Source organism: Kogia breviceps, chromosome 5 (assembly GCF_026419965.1).
Source record: "Kogia breviceps isolate mKogBre1 chromosome 5, mKogBre1 haplotype 1, whole genome shotgun sequence".
NCBI classification, from domain to species: domain Eukaryota; kingdom Metazoa; phylum Chordata; class Mammalia; order Artiodactyla; family Physeteridae; genus Kogia; species Kogia breviceps.
Window position 1 is genome coordinate 121,480,745 of NC_081314.1, and position 20,534 is coordinate 121,501,278.

At 35.7% G+C, this 20,534-nt stretch overlaps 1 protein-coding gene and 1 long non-coding RNA gene across 2 annotated transcripts in view; one reads left to right on the forward strand and one right to left on the reverse strand.

Annotated features, from left to right (window-relative positions):
- The window catches only part of LOC136794269 (uncharacterized), a 217,883-nt gene extending 198,362 nt beyond the window's left edge, over positions 1-19,521 (forward strand). Inside the window, exons 8-9 of the long non-coding RNA XR_010840814.1 lie at positions 18,999-19,202; positions 19,487-19,521. This is a non-coding gene — a long non-coding RNA (uncharacterized lncRNA). The remainder of the gene's footprint in view (positions 1-18,998; positions 19,203-19,486) is intronic.
- SAMSN1 (SAM domain, SH3 domain and nuclear localization signals 1) overlaps positions 1-20,534 on the reverse strand; it is a 118,588-nt gene that overhangs the window by 96,242 nt on the left and 1,812 nt on the right. The window contains 4 exon segments of the mRNA XM_067034936.1: positions 2,756-2,840; positions 8,791-8,877; positions 10,624-10,661; positions 12,765-12,802. Coding sequence (XP_066891037.1) covers positions 2,756-2,840; positions 8,791-8,877; positions 10,624-10,661; positions 12,765-12,802 — 248 coding nt within the window.

Sequence of the window (20,534 nt, forward strand, 5' to 3'; positions counted from 1 at the left end):
AACAAACTAATCCCAGGCCAAGTAGACAAAAATATTCACGGAGTAAGTCAGTATCAGAGAGAGCATTCCATAAATATCTTCCCCCACTCCTGCCACTTGGTTCCTTGTACTTTCTTTTACATCTGAGATCTTCTTCTCCTCAGTTTGAGAACATGAAGGAAACTTGTCTGGTTGAGTGTTTTCTGGCTGGAAATTCAATTCTTGTTTAAATCTTTTATTCTGAATGTTTGTATTGTCCAAACTATATTTTGTAGGCATGGTCGTAGGGTAATAATAACTATAATATGTTTTACATCTTATGAGCTTTATCCCATGTTAATGATATTCAGTAAAATGGCCAGTGATATGAAAATATTCACCCTTTTAAGATATTATTCAGTATTTTGATCCTTTCTATTTTTATATAGTTCTAAAAAGTTCTGTAATGAATGCATATCATTCCTGAAATATGGAACTACTCTCAACTTTGGTCTTTCCAGGAGGCTCTTGACTTCCCAAACCAGACCTGAACCAAGTTGGGGCTTGTAAAGTGAAAATACGTGAGACATCAAGTCTGCAGACAAGTTCTCATCAACTCTCTGGTTCCCAGAGTCTCATGGTTCATGTACTGAGCCTCCTCTGAAAACTCACATAAAAATACTGATTCCTGGACCCCAGACATGATAATTCAGTTGGACCGGGGTGTGGCCCAGAAATCTGCATTTTTAACAAATACTCTAAGTTATTCTGATATAGAGGGTCCCCAGGCCACACTCAGAGAAACAATGCTCTGGTAAGTCATTTGCTTACATGAGAGGCCACAGTCTGTGCCGAAGTCCATTCTTATGGATTCCACCAAAAGGCCAGTTTCCCCTTCACACCAGAGAATGGTTCCCTCTCTCTCCTTCATCTTTCAAAGGGTAAACTGCTTCTACTCTTCTTTTCCTCGGTCACAAGGAGTGAATATATTAATAATTTTCATAGCGCTGCTTAATATTTAATAATACTCTGTTACACTGAAGTATTCTGTCATACAGAAGAAGTGTTTCTTAATTAACTAAGCTCAATTGAATGCCTACTATGAATAAGAAGAGGGATATTAAAGATAGATAAGACCACCTCTCAACTCTCAAATGAAGATTTCTAGACTAAATAGCTCCTGCCTGTCTGTCACTGGGTATGAATTCCTTCAACTAATCTTTAGTGATAAACTACATAGCACATTTGAATGGTTACCATTCTAGAAGAATCATTTCTTAGCCAATTAAAATGTACAGAAAGTTTGGTGTTAAAGATTTACCTTTAACCCTTTACCTTTAACCCTTTACCTTTAACCCTAAGAATGGTCTACATCATTTTCTTATTTCTAAGAGATAGTTCCATTTTTCTGCTAAAGACCTACAGAAGAATTCCTCTGGGCACAAAACATGTCAGGGGAGCTCTTACTATAAACCAGTTGTTATTTTTTTCCTTGCTCTCAGTGTTTCACTTAGGCTCATCTAAATCTGGGAGGATGAGACTGCATGTTTCAGAGATAATCTGCCAGCTGTGCTCGTGAAAGGGTCATTAAATTCTTGCAAAGAGTAGAGGAGGAGGAAGGGGAAAGAGAAGAGAGGAGGTTCTATAACAACAACTAAAATTTTAAAAACATCTCTCAAATGCCAGCCATGAGGCTAAGTGCTTTAATGAAGTATTTCACTTAATCCTGACAGCCATGAGATATAGGTTCTTTATAGACTGATTTTACAGATGATGAAAACTGAGGCATGGAGAGATTAAGTAAATTGCCCAAGGTCATATAGCAAGAGGGCCAAACTAAGACTCCAGCAGAGCTCTGTCTGTTTTCAGAGCTCTCAACCGCGCACTGCAGGAGAACCCATTGGTTGACAGACATCCAGGCCAAGTGCAAGCTGGTGCAGCAGCCCTCTCAGGAGCACAGTTCCATAACTCCGGTGGCATCAGAGCAGCCAGCAGAAACTGTGCTTGATCAAAAGTTATGGTCCACTGTCTAATTCATCAGAGGACCTCCGACAGCCCCAGCAATCGGGCTGGATTTAGGAATTTGAGTTCCCTTTCCTCACCAAATCAGCCCCTCATAATTCATATGCTACATACCCTCTGCCTATTGATCAATCTGTGCTGAGGAAAGTCAGTTCTAAATTTTCTAGTAAAACCATCAGATGGTTACAGAGAACCCTATGGCTGTCAGAAAAATATCAAAAATCAGTATGATGACTGAGTTGGCCCTATTGACTCATATATGATTTTTTGTTACAGGGTGAATAGCAGTTATTTGGCTGTTAATTAATGCTATGTTATTATTAGGGAGGCCCAAGGTTCAGACATTCTTAATTGCTTGAACTCCTGGGCTAATTAATGCACGTTTTAAAGGGATATGTCAGAAATCACAGTATACGTTTTTATATCAAGCATAAAACATGAGGGACATGCCCCTCACTGAAGATTGACAGATAGTTCTAAGCACTTAGCACAGGTCTTGTCAGAGTCAATCCCAGTATATTAATTTACCAAGTTCAGAGTTACTTATCAAAAGGCTATAGAGCATGACGTTTTGCATAATCAGAATGGTTTATTAACTCATCATCATTTAATTTTTTCATTTATATTCCAATTCACAGAGACATAAGCATATGAATTACAAAACAACCTGCAGTAACTAAATACAAGATAGCTACAAGGCTAAGTATTGTACACTACGTACACATCAATAACGAGATGATTTTCACAAAACACCACGTAAATGTTGATTATTCACATTACCTGATAAGAAATGCCTTGTAGTTTTTTTCCTTGAAGAGTATGTCTATTATTACTCAAAAGAAAATCATCTTCATTTAGATCTATGAAAAGAGGTAAGTGTTACACAGAGATTATCAGAAATTACAAGATTTAAGAAGTTTAAGTGCAATTGAATACCTAAATATTTTTCTTTAGTCTCTTAAGGCATTATATTGACTAGATCATGAATGTTCACTTTCTTAAAGATACACTGTTCTTATAAGAAACCAATCAAAGTAAAATAGAAATTTAACCAAAAAAAGACAAAGAATGCCTCTGACCAGCTGTGTCCTTGAGTAAGCCATGGAACTTCTCTGGGACTCAGTTTCCTTCCCACTTACAAAAGAGTAGCATCTGAGCTACGAAACCGCTTCTAACTCCAAAATGCTATGAGGTAATGTTATCACCTCACTTGTTTCTGTTAAACGGAGCTTTCCATCCCTGGCATTTTGAGCCTCATTAGCTTATGTCTTCTCAACATGAATTATTTATGTTGAAATTGTTCTCTGCCTGCTTTGGTAAAAGCTTTGGAGTGTGTCATCCATTTGCTTGCAGCTAAATGAAACCTTTTCAAAAGATAGCAGCATTTCCCTTTCAGGCCCTGTAAAAGGGGCTCCATCTATATAAATCTGACATACACAGTGTGCTAAAAGAAGATAGGACTTCATGGATCACTTAATCCAAGCCCCGTAGTTTACAGATGAGGATACTGAGACCCACAGAAATCACCTGGCCTCCAGGCCAATGACTTTTTCTTTCACCTTCACTCCCTGTTACTTCCAGTCACTACTACTACTTCAAGTTTCCACTATACCTCATTCTTGTATTCTGAGGGGGAGGAAGGAAGAGGCAAGGCCTACCTTCCACGCATAGTGAAAAATAGGAGCAGGTTTATCCCCCAATCCCCGTTATAGCTGTGGTTAACAGATAGATTAAATTCACAGCTCAGTCTCAGAATTATTTACACCACCTAGTTAATATTTCACATCAGAGTCACCACACTACAGGGCTCCAGAAAATACTGAAATTTTAAAATCAGCTGGTTTTGTGATCTGGCTCTTTGAAGAAAGATCTGCCATCACACAGTCAGAATGATAGAAATAGAGTTTTTACACCGAATTTTTTTTTTTTTTTTTTAGTTTGTGTACTTAGAAAAAAAAATTCTTTCTTTCCTCTGTTCCTATATTCCTTTTCATCTCTCTCTTTTTTTTTTTTTTTTTTTTGATCCCTCTAAGCTGAATTTTGGAGAGCTCCCTCTATAATTACTCTTTTGGGCTCAGGAAAACACCAGTGAAGTAGACTCCCGTACTCTCGAATCTGGAAGCCACAGAGTGAGTGACGGGAACAATGCCTTTATATCACTTACGTAACCGTGCAAGGCAGTAAAATGAGTGATTCAGACACTACGGTGGGAAGAGAGCCCTAGGACCCACAGTACTCCCAGAAGATGCAGGGCCTCAATGGAAACTTGAAGAATGGAGATTGTTTGGAAAGGCAGAAGTAAAGGAAAAGTTACAGATACAGCAGCAACGCTGTGAACACTAGCCTATAGTGTGGAATAAGTGGAACATGTTTAATTAAATGTAGAAATTGAGATTGGTCACGTCAGAGGGCAGTTCCGGATATCGCACAAGAGGAGGTGAGCCTGGGTGGGTGAGTAAGGCCAAACGGCAAGGGACCTTGAGTGCCAGGTGGAGGTATGTGGACATAACCCACGAGATGCAGGTTATATTTTCCAAAGACAGCCACAGCAATATCTCCCATAGCACATGTTCTTCTGCAATGTGACCTTAGCACTCCTCCACCAAGAAATGGAGTTTAATTCTCCTTCTATTGAATTGAACTGCCCATAGTGATTTGCTTGTCACAGGAGAGTGCAGTGGAAGTGATGTTTTGTGACCTCTAAGTCTGGGTCAGAAGAAGGCTGGCAGCTTCTACCTGGGTCTCTTGTGATGTTCACTCTCAAGACACTTCCTTGTGTGATGTGTGAAGCTCCCTCTCATGTCTTTCCCTCTTGAAACCCAGCCTTTACCCTGGGAAAAGCTCAAAGTACATGGAGAGGCCACATATTAGTTCTCCAGTTGACAGTCTCTGCTGAGCCCAACCTGAAGTTATCCCAGACATGTAAGTGAAGAAACCTCTAGATGACTCCAGCCACCAGACATTTAAGTCTTCCTCAGTCATTCAAGTCTTCCTAGAGGAAGCCTCAGACGTTGTGAAGCCCTCCCCTGACTGTATCTCTGACTTGCAAAATCCATGAGCCGAATAACATTTTGCTTTATGTCATTGCGTTTGGGGGTGGTTTGCTGTAGCAATAGATTATCTGTACATGCATGAACTACATCAGCGGGTCACAAAAGACAGTGTACATAAGAATGTATCTTCCAGCATAAACATTCAGACTCCAACCGCCCTTCAAATGCAGATGCAGAAAAAAAAGGGGGGGGTATTTGATTTAAAAAGCAGTATCTCTAATCAGCTTCTAGGTGATTCTAATGGAAATTCGACTTCGGACCATACTCGGGTAACTATAATTCTAGTAAGAACTCTCCTAAAGGATTGAAGGGATACCAAGATTCATTTGTATAAAATACTAGAACTCAGAGTGTTGTTGTCATTCAATTCAGAAAGGCTTCCTTAGAAACAAAAGAGGCCTGCTGTGGCAGGCAGCCTTTGTTTAGGAAGTTTATTCCCACATCATAAGCAGACATTCAGGTGTGAGATCAGACTTCTCTCTGTCATTCCTCGTGTAGTCCAGTCTAAACAGAGTTAAAGTTAAAGTTAAAGTTCATGCTCTTGGGAAATAATGTCTCAATCAAATTGTGGTCCCTGAAAATTAAGCAGAACGGTAAATACACCTGTGACTCTATACATTTACCACCTTGAAAATGAGGGTATCAAGCCAGTAAAGAAGAAGACTTAATAAGATCTCGAGAAGTTAAACTGAAATATTTATATGCTTATGCTTACTCTGAAAAGGTTGGCCAAATAATGATATTGACTAGAATTCAGGAAAGAATATTTCAAACTAATGGTAACTCCAGTGTTAAACTGGAAGGTCTTAATAGCTTTACCAGTGGGGTTTTTATAATGAATCTCATCAAAATCATATGTAAAGAGGATTTATTTTAAAAATAATTTTGCAGCAGCATGAGTGGAGTTAATTTTCCTTCCATGTTTCCTGAATGTATCCTGAATGTATCCAGCCCCTATATCCTTTACAAACATAGCCAATTATTTTCACATACTTTCTGTTTCATGGAATAGTCAGTCTATCACAGTAACACCACTTGAAAAAAATCTCTAAATCTCCGAGTGCGTTTTGTTTCCTTTACCATTTTTTAAATTTTGCTTTGTTTTTATTCCTTGTACTTTCTGGTATAAAGTAATGAAAACCCTGTTCTTGAAAATATCTTTACTTAAATCATAACTTGATCTTGGGTAAATTCCAATTCATAGATTTCAAAGTTCATTCTTTTCAGGCTTCCCTCCCCCCCATAAAACTAAGTCCAAAATAAATTTAAAGATTTTAAAAATCGATTTAAATTTACTAAAATGAATATTATGAATATTCTGCCCGTTTAGAATGCCAAAAATAAAACAATTAACATGAATTATAGATTAATTTCCCTTGATACCTAAATTATGCCGATCTTTCAGTTGTAAAGTCCTGAGCAATCAATTTAGGCTGCATGTATTTTACAGATGTAGTCTCAGCATCACAGATGTAGATTTAGATGAAAGTATTCTTAGAAGATGGAAATGGACTACATAAACTAAAAACGCTTCTGGCTCTTAACTATTGTGATAAAATTTGTCTTAAGCAACACAACACAATCATGTTATTGGGGTATGTGAATATCTTTATGGATTAAAATACCAGGTACAAATCCTTGGCTAAATATAGCCTGTGGAAGTTTCTTTCATCAGGCTCAATACTCTTCAGGACTGAATTGCTGTTAATATAACTTGTGTCATGTGGAAATACCATTTTGATATTGAAATTGAGAGAAATGGACTTTTTTTGGTTCTTGAAGTATGTAATAGATTCTTTAGGAGTTTATGTCACTCCTATCATTTCCATATAGGTTTTCTTCTGTTTTATTGAAAGATGGTCTTTACAATTTCATCATTAGTGTTCAATAAAAACATGGGTTGTGGATGATAATATCCTCTGGCCCAGTAAACCACTCTTAAGTAATTATGCAATTAACAGCTAAATAGTAGTGTTTAAAATGAAAAAGAAATATTATAGGTTGATATGTAGGGCACAGATTACTTAGAAATACTCTGAGCCTTCCAAAGGAAACTACTACACCCATAAAATTCAAGTCCACAACTTGTCGCTCTCCCTCTCTCACTAAATTTCTCCCTTCAATTTACAATGGAACCGACAGCCTTGGTCTCAGGCCATCAACTCTTTCTAGCACAGCATTAATCCCTAACAAATGTCCTGTGACTCAGCTGGTACTGCTGAAATGTCAGCTGAACTTCTTAGGCACACGTGTACACACATACACACACACACACACACACACACACACACACACACACACACACACACACAGACCGAACACAGGGGCGCTTAAGAATCTGAGAAATATCAAAGCTGGAAAGTCTTCTTTAAAGGTTTTCTTTTTTGTTCTCTGACAATGAAAAGATCACTAATCAGAAGCACCTCAACTCAGGCCAAGATTTTTGGCTGCTTTGTCAGTGTAGCTGTAATAGAATTACTTACCTATTACTGCTAAATTTAAAACAAAACAAAACGCACAACATTTTACAAAAAGGATGTTAAATAAAATAGAATACTTGAAGAGGTTTATGGCAAAATTTATGACTAAAAATAATCTGTAATATAGTTATACCTTCTTTATTCACAGATTAATGTACAATAATCTAAAAGTAACACGTGCTTGTCAAAGAGATGGATGAATGAATGGATGCGTGGGTGAATGTTTGATTAACTGAGGTGTGAATGAATACAGCTAGCATTCATGAGGTGAAGACAGAATCCAATCAAAACACAATATTAATAAAACATTTCCTATAATTAAAAGAAAATATCTAAAATAATCCCAAAATGTTTCACCTATTTATTTATTTATAATGGAGAAATCTGTAAATATTTAAAAATTAAGTTAAAACTATTTACCAAAACATTATTCAATCTTGGATAAAACTGATATATTTCAAAAGAAAATGATTATTTTCATAAATAATTACTTTGTAAATCTATGAGCTCCTTCATGGAGCTCAAAAGGCAAAATCTGAACAGAATGTATAACCAAACCATTAAATTCTTGACTATAAAAATACATTATAATTCCCTTTGTCCCCAAATATTAAAAAATCTTTTAAAATTAAACATCAGAAAAAAAAAATCAGAAACTCTCAAATAATCAATAACTAATATGAACAATTATTTCTTGTTCCAGTAACATTGGAAGGAGAATACCAAGCAGATCAACTTTTTATGTTCTTGTTCATCTTTCTGAACTCTTAGGACTTTCTGTTTTATTCATTACCTTCCCAAAGTTAAGTAATTTTAATTATGAAGTCTTTTACTATCAATAAATTTCCTTATACCTGACTGCTAATTTGCTTTTCTTGGGATTTTAAAAATCATAAAATGACATAATTTTGCATTAAGAGTCAAGTTTATTTCTCTTAAATTCTTAAAGAAAACCTAAAAATCACAACTGTTAATATATTTTTGCATTCTTTTAGACATTCATTAAAGACTTTAAAATGTTTTTGCAACTGATTCTTTGCTTCAACAGGCAACTTAATTACATTCTACTTCCTTTCTGCATGTCTGTGTGTATCTACACACACACACACGTATATATTCTATTAATAATATATGCATTCTATTCTATTAGTTTTTCCTTTTTAAGTAGACCACAATGCACTGCTTATTTTAATGAAGAAAGATGTAAATTTTTCTTACCTGCCCTTTAAACTGCTTTGGGAAAATGCAAAGTCAGCTGAACTAAATTTAGCAATTACCTTTTAGCTGACAGAGTTTTCTGATGTGGGAATCATTCTCAGGCTTGCTGGGTTCCTGCCAAGTTGTGTCATTCACAGTTTTTCCCTCTAAAGCAAAGCAGAAGATTGGTTAGAAGAATTTATGGTAACATCTGTGTAAGAAATTTGATATCAAAACAAGTTCAGCACACGGTTGTAACTTGGTAAGTAATATGTTAAGAAAGCATTGTGGTCCATTCTGGTCCCTGATGGACACTCCCAGATGTTCTGTGGGTTCCCATTTATTTCCATAAACTACATAAGCACTCAAGCATAGATGGTAGAAGGTTGCTACTGAAATACCTCTTGATAGCTTTTGATTACATTATTCTTTGGAGTATTTTTCTTGAATTAATAACCATTTATTTTTTATACATCAATTAAAGTGGCTCCATCCTCCACATTCTTCACTGTTTTTAACAAAATGATTAAGTAAGCGTGTAGAGAGAACATTGAGTTGTTTCAAGAAACTCTTCAGATCCTTGACTGGAAGAACCATGATTTTCCCAGACTTGTCCTTCTAACACCTGGAGCAGGGTCTAGACATGTTGTAAAGAAGTGAAATTCACCAGAATAAAGAACTGGAATCCCTTCTAATCTGTTTACTGAAGACTAATCATCCCACATGCTGTATCACACCATTGATAAAGCAAATTTTAAATAATGCAACAAAAGCATCACACAAACTCAGCATGCTGTGCTGTTTTTAAAGTCAGTATTTGCTTTCATATTTGACTACAGAGAAGGCAGGTGATCATCAAGAATTATTTTAGCATGGAAACATCTAGAGTCTTATGTGCACAAGCTGAATATGCTATGAGAAGGGCATATATAAATGGAAAATAAAAGAGTGACTACTTCCTTCCTTTTATTTCAGATCATGCACTATTCAAATCAGGGCTAGTATTCAAAATATTTAGCAACTACTGCCCACAGGGCCTTGACTAATGAGATAGGACTCAGCCCCTGTAGATGTTGCCACTGGAAGAATATCAGACCCAATTAAAATTCAGATGCCCTTGGTAGATGCATCCAAGGATGATCATCACTTTGGCCTGAGTGTGCTTTTCATACCCTAGCCAGGAACCTGGTTTTGAAAAGAGGAAAAAGGGGGTTTGAGCATCCAACTTCTAGGTGCTCCTGGGGAGAAAGAGTACACACAAGTTTGATGAACTACATAAAAAATGAATTATTAACTGAATAATCCAGTTGTTTTATCACTATAAATGTCTTATAATTAGTATAAAACATTCTATTTTTCTATATTCTGTAAAGGAAAGAGAGATATCTTCCATTAACTTTCTAAAAATAATTAGATATTTACTTTAAAATTAAAATACAAAGCAAGCCAATTGCCCCTATTATTACTATGGGTACTGTAACCACAGAAACTGAAGAAAAGCTCTGGTGCTTGAAATGCTGTGGAAAGTCTTTTATAATTCAACCATTTTTTATTTCTATTTTATTCATTCCTAGATTCCTAGATATGAAAAGATATCTAAGAGATCATCTTGACCATAGACCTTCCAAGCTAAAGTTGGGAAATTGGAAGATAGTCAGCCAATAAGCCAAAAAGAATTATTTTTGTAATATAAAAGGAAATTATTCTGAATAAATCAATGGTTTATTTGCTTAGCCATTTAAAATTAGAATGGAGCCACATTTCTTTTTTAAAATTTCTTCTATAAAATTCAAAGACAAATCAATTTTACTTTCATCCTATACTTTCTGTTGCTTTATGGCATTAGCGGCAGAAAATCACTCTTAGAGAAAGAGAACATATCATTTGCATGAGTAATCTTATGAATTACTAACCAAATACTTTGCTTTCAGACATAGATCTCCGGATTGACCTAGAAAAATAAAAGAAACCAATATTTAAGTCTAGATTTAATAAATTTTAAGTGAACAGAAATTAGTTCACTTAGACACGTGTGCAATGTCTTGGAGAGCAGGAATAAATTCTAAGTTCTACATATGAGCCTGAATTGTCCTGACTCTGGATGGCAAAGTACAGTTAATACATATTGCCTGGAAATTTCTGTGCAATATGAAGAAACTAACTTTCATAAATCTCACCACCCCTACCCCTGCAAAAAAAAAAAAAAAAGAGTGGGCTATTTCTACATGAATGCATCTCAAGATAATAAAATAGTTCATATGGGAAAGTTCTTTGTCAAATAATTCTATTCAATAAATACAGAAAGAACATTGCAAATTGAATATAACTATTGTACAATCCCTAATAAAACAATAAATCGGGGCAATAATTACCAGTTACTGTTAAAGTTTTTAATTGAAAGGCCGATGGGCAACTTAGTGCTGGATGGATCAGTGTGATACCATCTGAACCCATTAAGCAACTTCACAGTTGTAAAAATAGAGACAACCAGATATATGAGCTTCCAATGTAATGCAACAGGAAATATACAGTCACTGATGACCTACTTTAAAAATATATAGAGATAGATAATCAAACTTGAATCTTATCAAGCCTGGAGATTTAACTAAAAATTTACAGGAAACAGAAGAGAGAACACGTGTTTAAAACACACACACACACACACACACAGACACACACACACACACAGGATGCAATCAGTAAAATTCAAAAATATGGAAAATTCCTCAGAACGAATAATCCAGTTTCTTCAGCAAATAAATGGGGAGAAAGACCTATAAATTAAGAAACATGAACGAAATGCATCACATGGATCTTCTTTGGATCGTGAATAAACTAGCTACTGTTAAAAAAGCACTTGAGGCTATCAGAGACATTTTAATACTGACTGTATACTTGGTGATATTAGGTTATTTTTCTTATTTTGTTCTAGTACAGCTGTGGTGTTGTGGTTATATTTTAAAAAAACAATTCTTGTTTCTTAATGATATATTGGAACGTGAAATTGTCTGAGATATGCTTTAAATAAAACCCAGTGAGGGGGGTGGGAGTGGAGAGTCAGATGGGTAGACATGAAATAAGATTGCCTGTAAATTGATACTTGATTATGTTAATCAATTTACACATTGGATGAACGCACACACATAGTGTACATGTAAATAATTTTGTTATAACTGGAGTGTTTTTCATTATTCACCTTTTTTTTTAAGCTCAGGGTTGTAAGCAAAAATTAACATATAGGGCTTCCCTGGTGGAGCAGTGGTTGAGAGAGAGTCCGCCTGCCAATGCAGAGGACACGGGTTTGTGCCCCGGTCCGGGAAGATCCCACATGCCGCGGAGCGGCTGGGCCCGTGAGCCATGGCTGCTGAGCCTGCGCGGCCGGAGCCTGTGCTCCGCAACGGGAAAGGCCACAACAGTGAGAGGCCCGCGTACCGCAAAAAAATAAAAAAATAAATGAAAAAGACTACATCCAGAAAGAATTTCACATGTTAACAATTTTGTCTCAGACCTTTCCAGAGTGCAAGGAAGCCGTTCTTCTGTATCATCAGCAACCAGTCTGGAAATGTCCCCATAAACCAACTTCCTGTTGCTATGTATTTCCTGCTTATTAGTTAAAAATCCCATTACCTTATGCAACATGTGCGTGTCGCGTCCTCTGGCAGCTTGATGTGCTGAATATAAAGCCAAGCCTGACCTAAATAACCCAAATCTCTTTGCAAACACACTTTTATTTGGATTAGAATAACTAGAGCTCCAGAAGATTAATAGTTCACCGATAGAAACATGTTTTCGAGTAGGCTTCCACTTTAATCTGAGACTAGTTTAGACACATGTTTCTTCTGAAAATTTAATTTTCACATCCCTGTCTACAGGAATGTCACAACACAAGTTTCCTAAGCATAAGAATAAACATAAATGTTAGCAGGGTAAAGCATACCTAGATTTGTACATGACGATTTTTTAAAAAGCACTTTGACAGGAAACCCACTAAAATATTGCATTCAACATTGTAGAAGTAAGAGAACATAAAGTTTTCAAAGTAAATTTGACTTACTTTCTTTTTGGTTTTGCATTCTCAAAATGAGAAACTTCCTGTAAAATAAAAGAAAAAGTAAAATAAAATAATACTACCTCAAGAAATCAGAAAGAGAATTCAAGTATAGTTTATCTTTGAGTATAATCCAAATGCAGTTCATTTTGCCTTTTCCTAGTAAAATGACTGTATTTTAGTAATTTATTTAGTAGAATCTTGCTTCTGGTTTTTACTTTTTTCTTTCTTTATCTTTGTAACTTTGATAAATGTTTACCTTATTGTAAGTCCGTGACAGCGAGCAAGTCTTTTAAACAAAAACCTGTAATTAAATCCTTGTAGCCTCAAGTTTATATCCCCCTTCAACCCACCAAGACCAGGGGGAGAGACACATACCAGAGTATGTTAATTACATTACCTTTCTTTAAGAAAGATGGAAAGTAGCCTATCACAATACCCTAAGTGTGTTGAAATACACCTGTGACTCATCTGACCTTTTTCTTCAGAGCCGCTGATGCTACGTAAAGTCCCTTATACTTCTGGCAGAAGAATATGTTGCCACATCTTACACCATCCTCGAAAGAGCTTAAACTGCTTCCAGGCACCTTTAAGAACTCTTCAGATTCTTTTTCTCATTCATCCACTCCTTCATTCAAAAACCATTTATGTTTTTGATGTTCAGTGTTTTTTGAACACCTACTATATGATAGGCAACAGATCATGTTCTGAAGGGTTTTGTTTGGCAAGGTAGGAATTTGTGTAGTAAAGAACATTGAGAACAATATTCCATGTAGTGAGAAAAACAGAAAAGCAAAGGCTGGAAGGAATGGTGAACAAAAATCAGAAAAAGGAAAGTTTTTTTTTTTTTTTTTTAAATTAAAGTATGGTTGACTTACAGTATTACATTAGTTTCAAGTATACAGCATAGTGATTCAGTATTTTTTATGCAGATGTTACTCAAAGCTGGTTTTATTATTCCAATAGTTGACAGTATTAGTCTGAGCACCGTAAAATTCAGGATAAGCTTTCCCCTACATAGTAACTGAGGGGGACCTTTCTCAAACCCTTATTGAGTTTTTATCAAGATTTAACTGCAAAGACAATTTGAGTTACCTATTTCACGTTGTTGGGTAGAACTGAAAACCCATATACTGAAATAATCAGTCCCCAACTTGAGAAACAAGTTTTGCCAAGTTAAGATGCCTGTGGATCACCCGGAGGTTGATGTCTTATAGAAGAGATCTGGGGGTGAAGGTAAAATTGTGGGAGTCATGAACCAAGCCCTGAGGTGAATTGGAATATCAACAGACTTTGAGGACTTACTGGTTAGATTGATCACTCCTTCGATTCTCTGTGCTCTGTCATCAGGGGTCCTAAAAATAATCAATCTCTATCCATGGTCTTTTTATGAAATGTTTTCAGTCTGGTCTAGAATTCTCCAAACCTCAGTCCGGAAGCTAACTGTGTCCTTTTCACCGCAATCAGAGGACACACAAGCTTTGTGAGGGTCATCAGGAAAGGGGATGGCCATGCATCTTTGTAGTAGCATTTTCCTGTCATACATATTTTGAATGTAGCTAGGAAGGAGCAAACTCCATGTTCCCATAATCTATGCAGTTTGGACCAGTTATGTCTCAATAATCAGAATCCATTGTCATGAGTCTCATTAATTTGTTATGTGAGTTTAGATAAATTTCTTTGGATTGTGAATCTTGTACTCTTCAAAATAATTCTACCTCTTTTGAGTATAAGGAGGAAAGGTGTCTGGTGTTAAACAGTACAGAAGGTGGATTTGAAATAAGAAAGATAGGAGACATTAGATATCTTTTGTATTTGTTATCATTTGAATCATAGTACTTTCAAATGCACTTATTATATCAATAATCCATTGTTTTTTGCTACCAAAGTGATTTAATTCCAGATGACACAAAACTTGTGTACAACTGAGCCCCAAGTGTTTGAATTGGGGCAGAGGGCATATTATTCAAGCACAGCCTTTTGCTTCAGCTGCGTGAAGCCTTAGCTAAGTTAATAAAATCAGATGTTGGACCAAAACTGATTAAATATGCGTGGCTACTGATTGTAGTGAAAGGGGCACAATTAGCTTCTGAGCTGAGGTTTAGAGAGATCTGGACCAAGACTTGAAAGAATTTCATAAGACCATAGATGGAGACTGGTTATTTTTAGAACATACGTTGTCACAACATTCTCTAGGGACTATCTACTTTGTTCTATTTTACTGGAATCCGGGTCATCCAATATTTGCTTGTAATGAATCAGCTTAGGTTTGGGGATCTTTTATTAAAGAGTTTTCTTGTAATGAATACTTCGAAAAAGATTTTGAGCTAAAACTTCTTTTAAATTCTTATTAAGATGAAAGAGTTAATGTAGTTCTCCTTAGGTAACCTTCTTCCTACAAGAGGGTAGCGAGAGTCAAGCACACTAAATTCAGTCTAAAATGTGATTATATGAAGGAAAGCGATTACTCAAATAGGGCAACATCTACTTATAAGAATAAGACTTCTGTTCCCTGGGTGTTGCTTAATTGTAGATGACTACTGAACTGGTTAAGCAATTTTTAGTACTTCTTGTACCAAGCAGTCTGCTTACATAAGCAGACTGTCATGTACTTTGGAGTTCAGACCCTATGTTCTTTATTTCTGGAGGGGCAAGTCAAGAAGGACTATACATAGCTTTATTTTTAGAACTATATCTGTGTGTGTGTGTGTGTGTGTGTGTGTGTGTGTGTGTGCGCGCGCGCGCGCACGCGCGTGATACTCTGAACTACAAGAGGAAAATACCATTTGAGAGTCAGTGAAATCATTCTGTCTAGTTCATTAATTTGACACTTGCCATCAATACCAGGTAAAACTTGCTTCTGTTAGCCTTCATTATCTCCTAAGTCAAGCACTAATCATTAGTCTTACCTTTCATTCACTAGGGAGTTTGTGGCTTAATTTGTTAACCCTGGCAATTTTTAGGAAAATAAAAAAATATGAAGTGTAGACAAATTATTATAAATGGGCCAGTAGAAACTAAAGAATATGTCCAACCTATGTTATTTTTCAGGTAGATGAGAGTAGGCTCTAGGAGCAAAGCATTCTCACATAACTATGAAACTAGGTCAAATTAAGGAAAATTTAAAAACAATTAGAAATGAAGAAAGAGAAGGTGCCATTTAAAAGAATAGAGAAATTGTAGATACCAACGGCCATATTTCTATTCTCATGCAGTGGTTACAGTTGACTGTCCTTTGGGATTGAGTCTAATATGTGCCTGTTTCTTGTGTTATTCGTTTTAAAATCTTACTTTCAAATCACAACGTCAAAAGGAAAAATGAAATGAAGAATATGTCAGGAGTTGTTGTTGACCAGCTAATGGAAATGTGAAAGGTATTTCTGCACAGAGAATAATGACTGACAGTAAATGATGGTGTAAATCCCATGGTGAATTTTTAAGACTGAAGAGCTGATGAGATCTGATCTTTGATTTGCAATTGAATAAATTGAGGTCCCAGATGGTAAATTGACTTGTCTAGGATCATGCATACAGTGCTTTACCTTGGTTAAATGCTAGTCATATTTTTCATTCTATTGTATTCTTTAGAAATCATATAATTCATTCATTCATAGATTTATAGTTCATTCAACAAAGATTTATTGAGCATCTATTATGTACCAGACACTCTTTTAGGGTCAAAAAAGGGTTACAAGTGGTTCTTCTCTCAAATATCCACCATCAATGACTGCTGGTCTCAGGATCCTGTTGGATTCCATGATTTTCCTAATTTTGAAGATTAAATGAGCTAGCCTTTATAAAATCCTTACATGATTCCAAACACATTGAAGATACTTACAGATGTTATTTCTCATTAGATTAATTATTCATTAATGGTTACATGGAATTCTGATAATGAGCTAAGAATTGAACATAAATACAAACATACACACATATTGGTATACATACATATAACTTCTTATTAAAATTAGCTAACCCAGTTTCTATTTTATTCAACTCATTCTCTTGCAAAAATAAAGATAAATCACTTGCATAACTAAAATTATTTTAACTAATATCAAAATACCGTGATTCCAAGAATGCCGCATCCAAACTGAATGAGCTTATGTCTGGACATTTCTTAACCTCTTAGGCTTCAATAAAGCTCCCACAGATGTTCAAAAAAAGAAAGGGAAATTCACAGAATTTCCCTTTAAAAAAATTCGAATAGAAATCTGGAAAGAGGATGCTTACGAAGCTTCAAACTTAATAAAGTGGGCTAATTTTTCAGTGCACTGAAAAACCACCAGAGAGATGAAAAAATGTATACCCAGCTTTCGGCTCTGTTCTCAAAACAAGGAGGAAGTTTGTGTGCTGGATAACAAACCATCACCCATGTGAAGGAGTCCTGCCACCCATGAGGTGCTCCATCCTGTCTTTACACCTGATTACAAACATGTGGAGAAAAATCACATGAAGAAGTCTCCTAAATTATCGAATAGATCACACCACAAAGAGAAATGTTAGTCAATATAGCTAGTCTGAGCCCAGGTGGTTAAAGCAAGTTACTAAGAATGACAAAACTTTAAAATCCTATAGCTTTTCTAATTTCTTGATTTAACACATTTGTGAAATAACAATGGCAGAACACTTATGGATTATCAAGAACACTTCCAAATGCTTTACATGGAGTAATTAATTTAATCCTCCCAACAATCCCATGAGGTTTATACAGTTATGTGTCTTCAATTTACACATGAATAAACTGAGGCACAGAGCAGTCAAATTCTTGCCTAAGGTCCCATAACTAGTAAATGGTAAAACTGGGATTTTATGCCTGATGCCTTAATGAGTACACAATGCTACTTCAATACTTGACTACACAGATACAAAATCTACCTGTCATCTAGATCAGAGATCCCACAAACGAACTGTTGACCAGAAGAGAGAGTGGCTAGAGGAATGTAATACTATATGCCACTACTAAACAAAAAACTCAGAAAGCACACTTTTATCAAAGTACTAATATGAATAATTTAGTATTTTTTGCACATAATTCTTTTTTAAATTGAAATATAGTTGATTTACAATGTTTTAGTTTTAGGTGTACAGCACAGTGATTCAATTATATTTAGTTATGTATATAACTAAAGAATATATATGTAAGAATCTTTTTTAGATTCTTTTCCTTTATAGGTTATTACAAAATATTGAGTATAGTTCCCTGTGCTACACACTATGTCTTTGTTGGTTATCTATTTTATTCATAGTAGTGTGTATATGATAGTATTATTTGGACCGCATATTGATGTGTTTTGAAGGCACTAATCATTATGTAAATGCCATCATCATCATCAAAGAATGCCCAGTAATTTATGACGGCACATTTAATTAAAAATGGGCACTTCAGGAATCATTGAATTTAGATGAGAGACTGCACATTGGAGGCTCCCCAGTATATTACTGTAATAAAATTATGGTTCTCAGGGAAAACAGATTTTATCCCCTTATGAGAATGCAACGAAGAAGAAGAAGCAGAAGCAACCTCAGCTCATTGTGATGGGAAAAGTAGACTTTCTTGCCAGCCCACCAGCTCCTGTCAGAGAGTAATAACCCTATATGCTAATGAATTCTGATTTCCCCAAGAGAAGCAGGTGGTGTATGGAATCCCAACAAGGCTCATCATCTCAGGGCAGATCTTATAGCTTGTAGTGCCTGGAGAATGCACGGGTACTCTATGTAATCCATGAGGGACAGCGCTGGTAAATTGCACAGAATTTTGCTATTTGTCTACTGGTGTGTCAAGTGAGCTTTCTATCAATCCTGAACTAACAAACTCCTCTCACAGTGTTATAAATATCCAGGATGGCAAAATAGGTTACTTAGAGGATGGTTATTTGCATTATAAAAGACTCTTCCTTTTCAAAAAGATTCTTTTCCAGACTTCCATTTTCTTTCCTGGAAAGACATTTTATTTTAAATATAGCTGTGTGTACATGTCAATCCCAAATTCCCAATCTACCCCTCCCTCCCACCCTTCCCCCCTGGTAACCATAAATTCATTCTTTAAGTCTGTGAGTCTGTTTCTGTTTTGTAAATAAGTTCATTTTTATCATTTTTTAGAACTTTCTTAAGTATGCTTAAATGTGTTCTGACTTATGACATTATATTTACACAAGGTTTTAGAAAGGGGAAAGAGAAGTAATGTTTAGATTTCATGTTGCCTGCCATTTATACCATTCTTTTATTTAATCCTCATAGCCACAAATGGAACAAAAGCAAATCAAACAAACTTGCAAGAAGTGGGATAGGAAATAAGATGGGTAAAAATATCAACTTCCATCCTTACAGTGGAAAAGCACCGAAGTGGCACTCCAGCACCTGGCTTGATTTCCCAGGTCTGCTACTAAACTGGGCCAGTTCTAAGAACACTCTCAGAACTGTCTCTACATCAACAGTATGAAGGTTAGTGAACAAGAACTTGAAAATCTCTTCCAGTAAAAACAATCCATGTTTCCTTATCTACAATATTTCAGTTCAAAGTCAGTAGGGATGACAAAAGGTTTTAAGAGAAAATAAAAATGGGAATGGGCTTTTTTGCTTAAAACATGAATAAAGAGATAACCATGGCTTTCATTAGATTCAATTAGTAATTATATCATGAACTTAGGAAATAAAAAAGAGAATAGGGCATAATTAACCTCAATCTATTGATTATATCTTATTTTAACATAAGTTTCTATTTACAGGAGGAAACTAATGAAAACCAACAGAAAGTGTTCACATATGAATTGGTAGCAGAAGAATAACTATGTGATCGTAGATATAATGGGTAAAAAATAAAAATGAAAGAAAAGTGCAGTGTTTTTAATGAAGGTGATCTATGTTTTATGTGTCAACTTGTCATGAGTCATTTCACAATCTAGAAATCAAGAAAAGGATTACATGTACTGTTTTGACACTGACTCCTCTTGTTCATAGTTTGATGAAGACCTAGCTTATGGGATGCCATTGTTAGTCTCATTTTCTTCTTTTAGTGTCTATGTTATTAATAGCTATGTCAATGCTGACGTTAATATGGAGACAGAATAAAAGAACTCCCAATTTTAATAGTTCAGAGGCAAGTAAGAAATGCAGCTGAGTGTTTAGAATACCAACCTGGGAGTCACCTACCTTGACTTCATTACTCACCTATTCTAAGATATGTCACATTTCAGTGTCCATTTATCCGTTTATAAGACACTTGGCTCTAAGTGATTTTTAAGGCCTTTTCTGGAAGATGCTAGGATAATGTGCAGGGATAATGTCTTACCTTCCTTTCACCATTTTTAACTGTAGTTCTTCCTTTTCAAGCCCAGCTTAAATCTCACCTTCTCCACTGAACTTGCATCCTTTAAACCACAAACCACTATCACGTTCTTAGTCATAACACATTATTGATCATTTATTTTGTGCCTGCCACTGTGCTAATAATGTTAATTGCACTCTCACTTTTTAGTCTCAAATAATGAATGAGAATAACAAGCAGTTTCCTCATTTTATAGGAGAAGAAACTGGGCTTAAAGAATTTAAGGAACTTGTCCAAGATCACGTAGCTGGTAAATTTCAAAGCTGGCATTTTTATAAAGTTTATTCGACCCCCAACTGTTGTGCTCCTGACTATTACATTATTTTTTCTTGAAATTCCTTCTGAGAAATATTGTAGAAGTTGGGCTTGATACTTATAATACAGCATTTAATTACATAGTGTCTTATTTTATTCTCCAGATATTTTTGATATACATATTTCTACTGTAG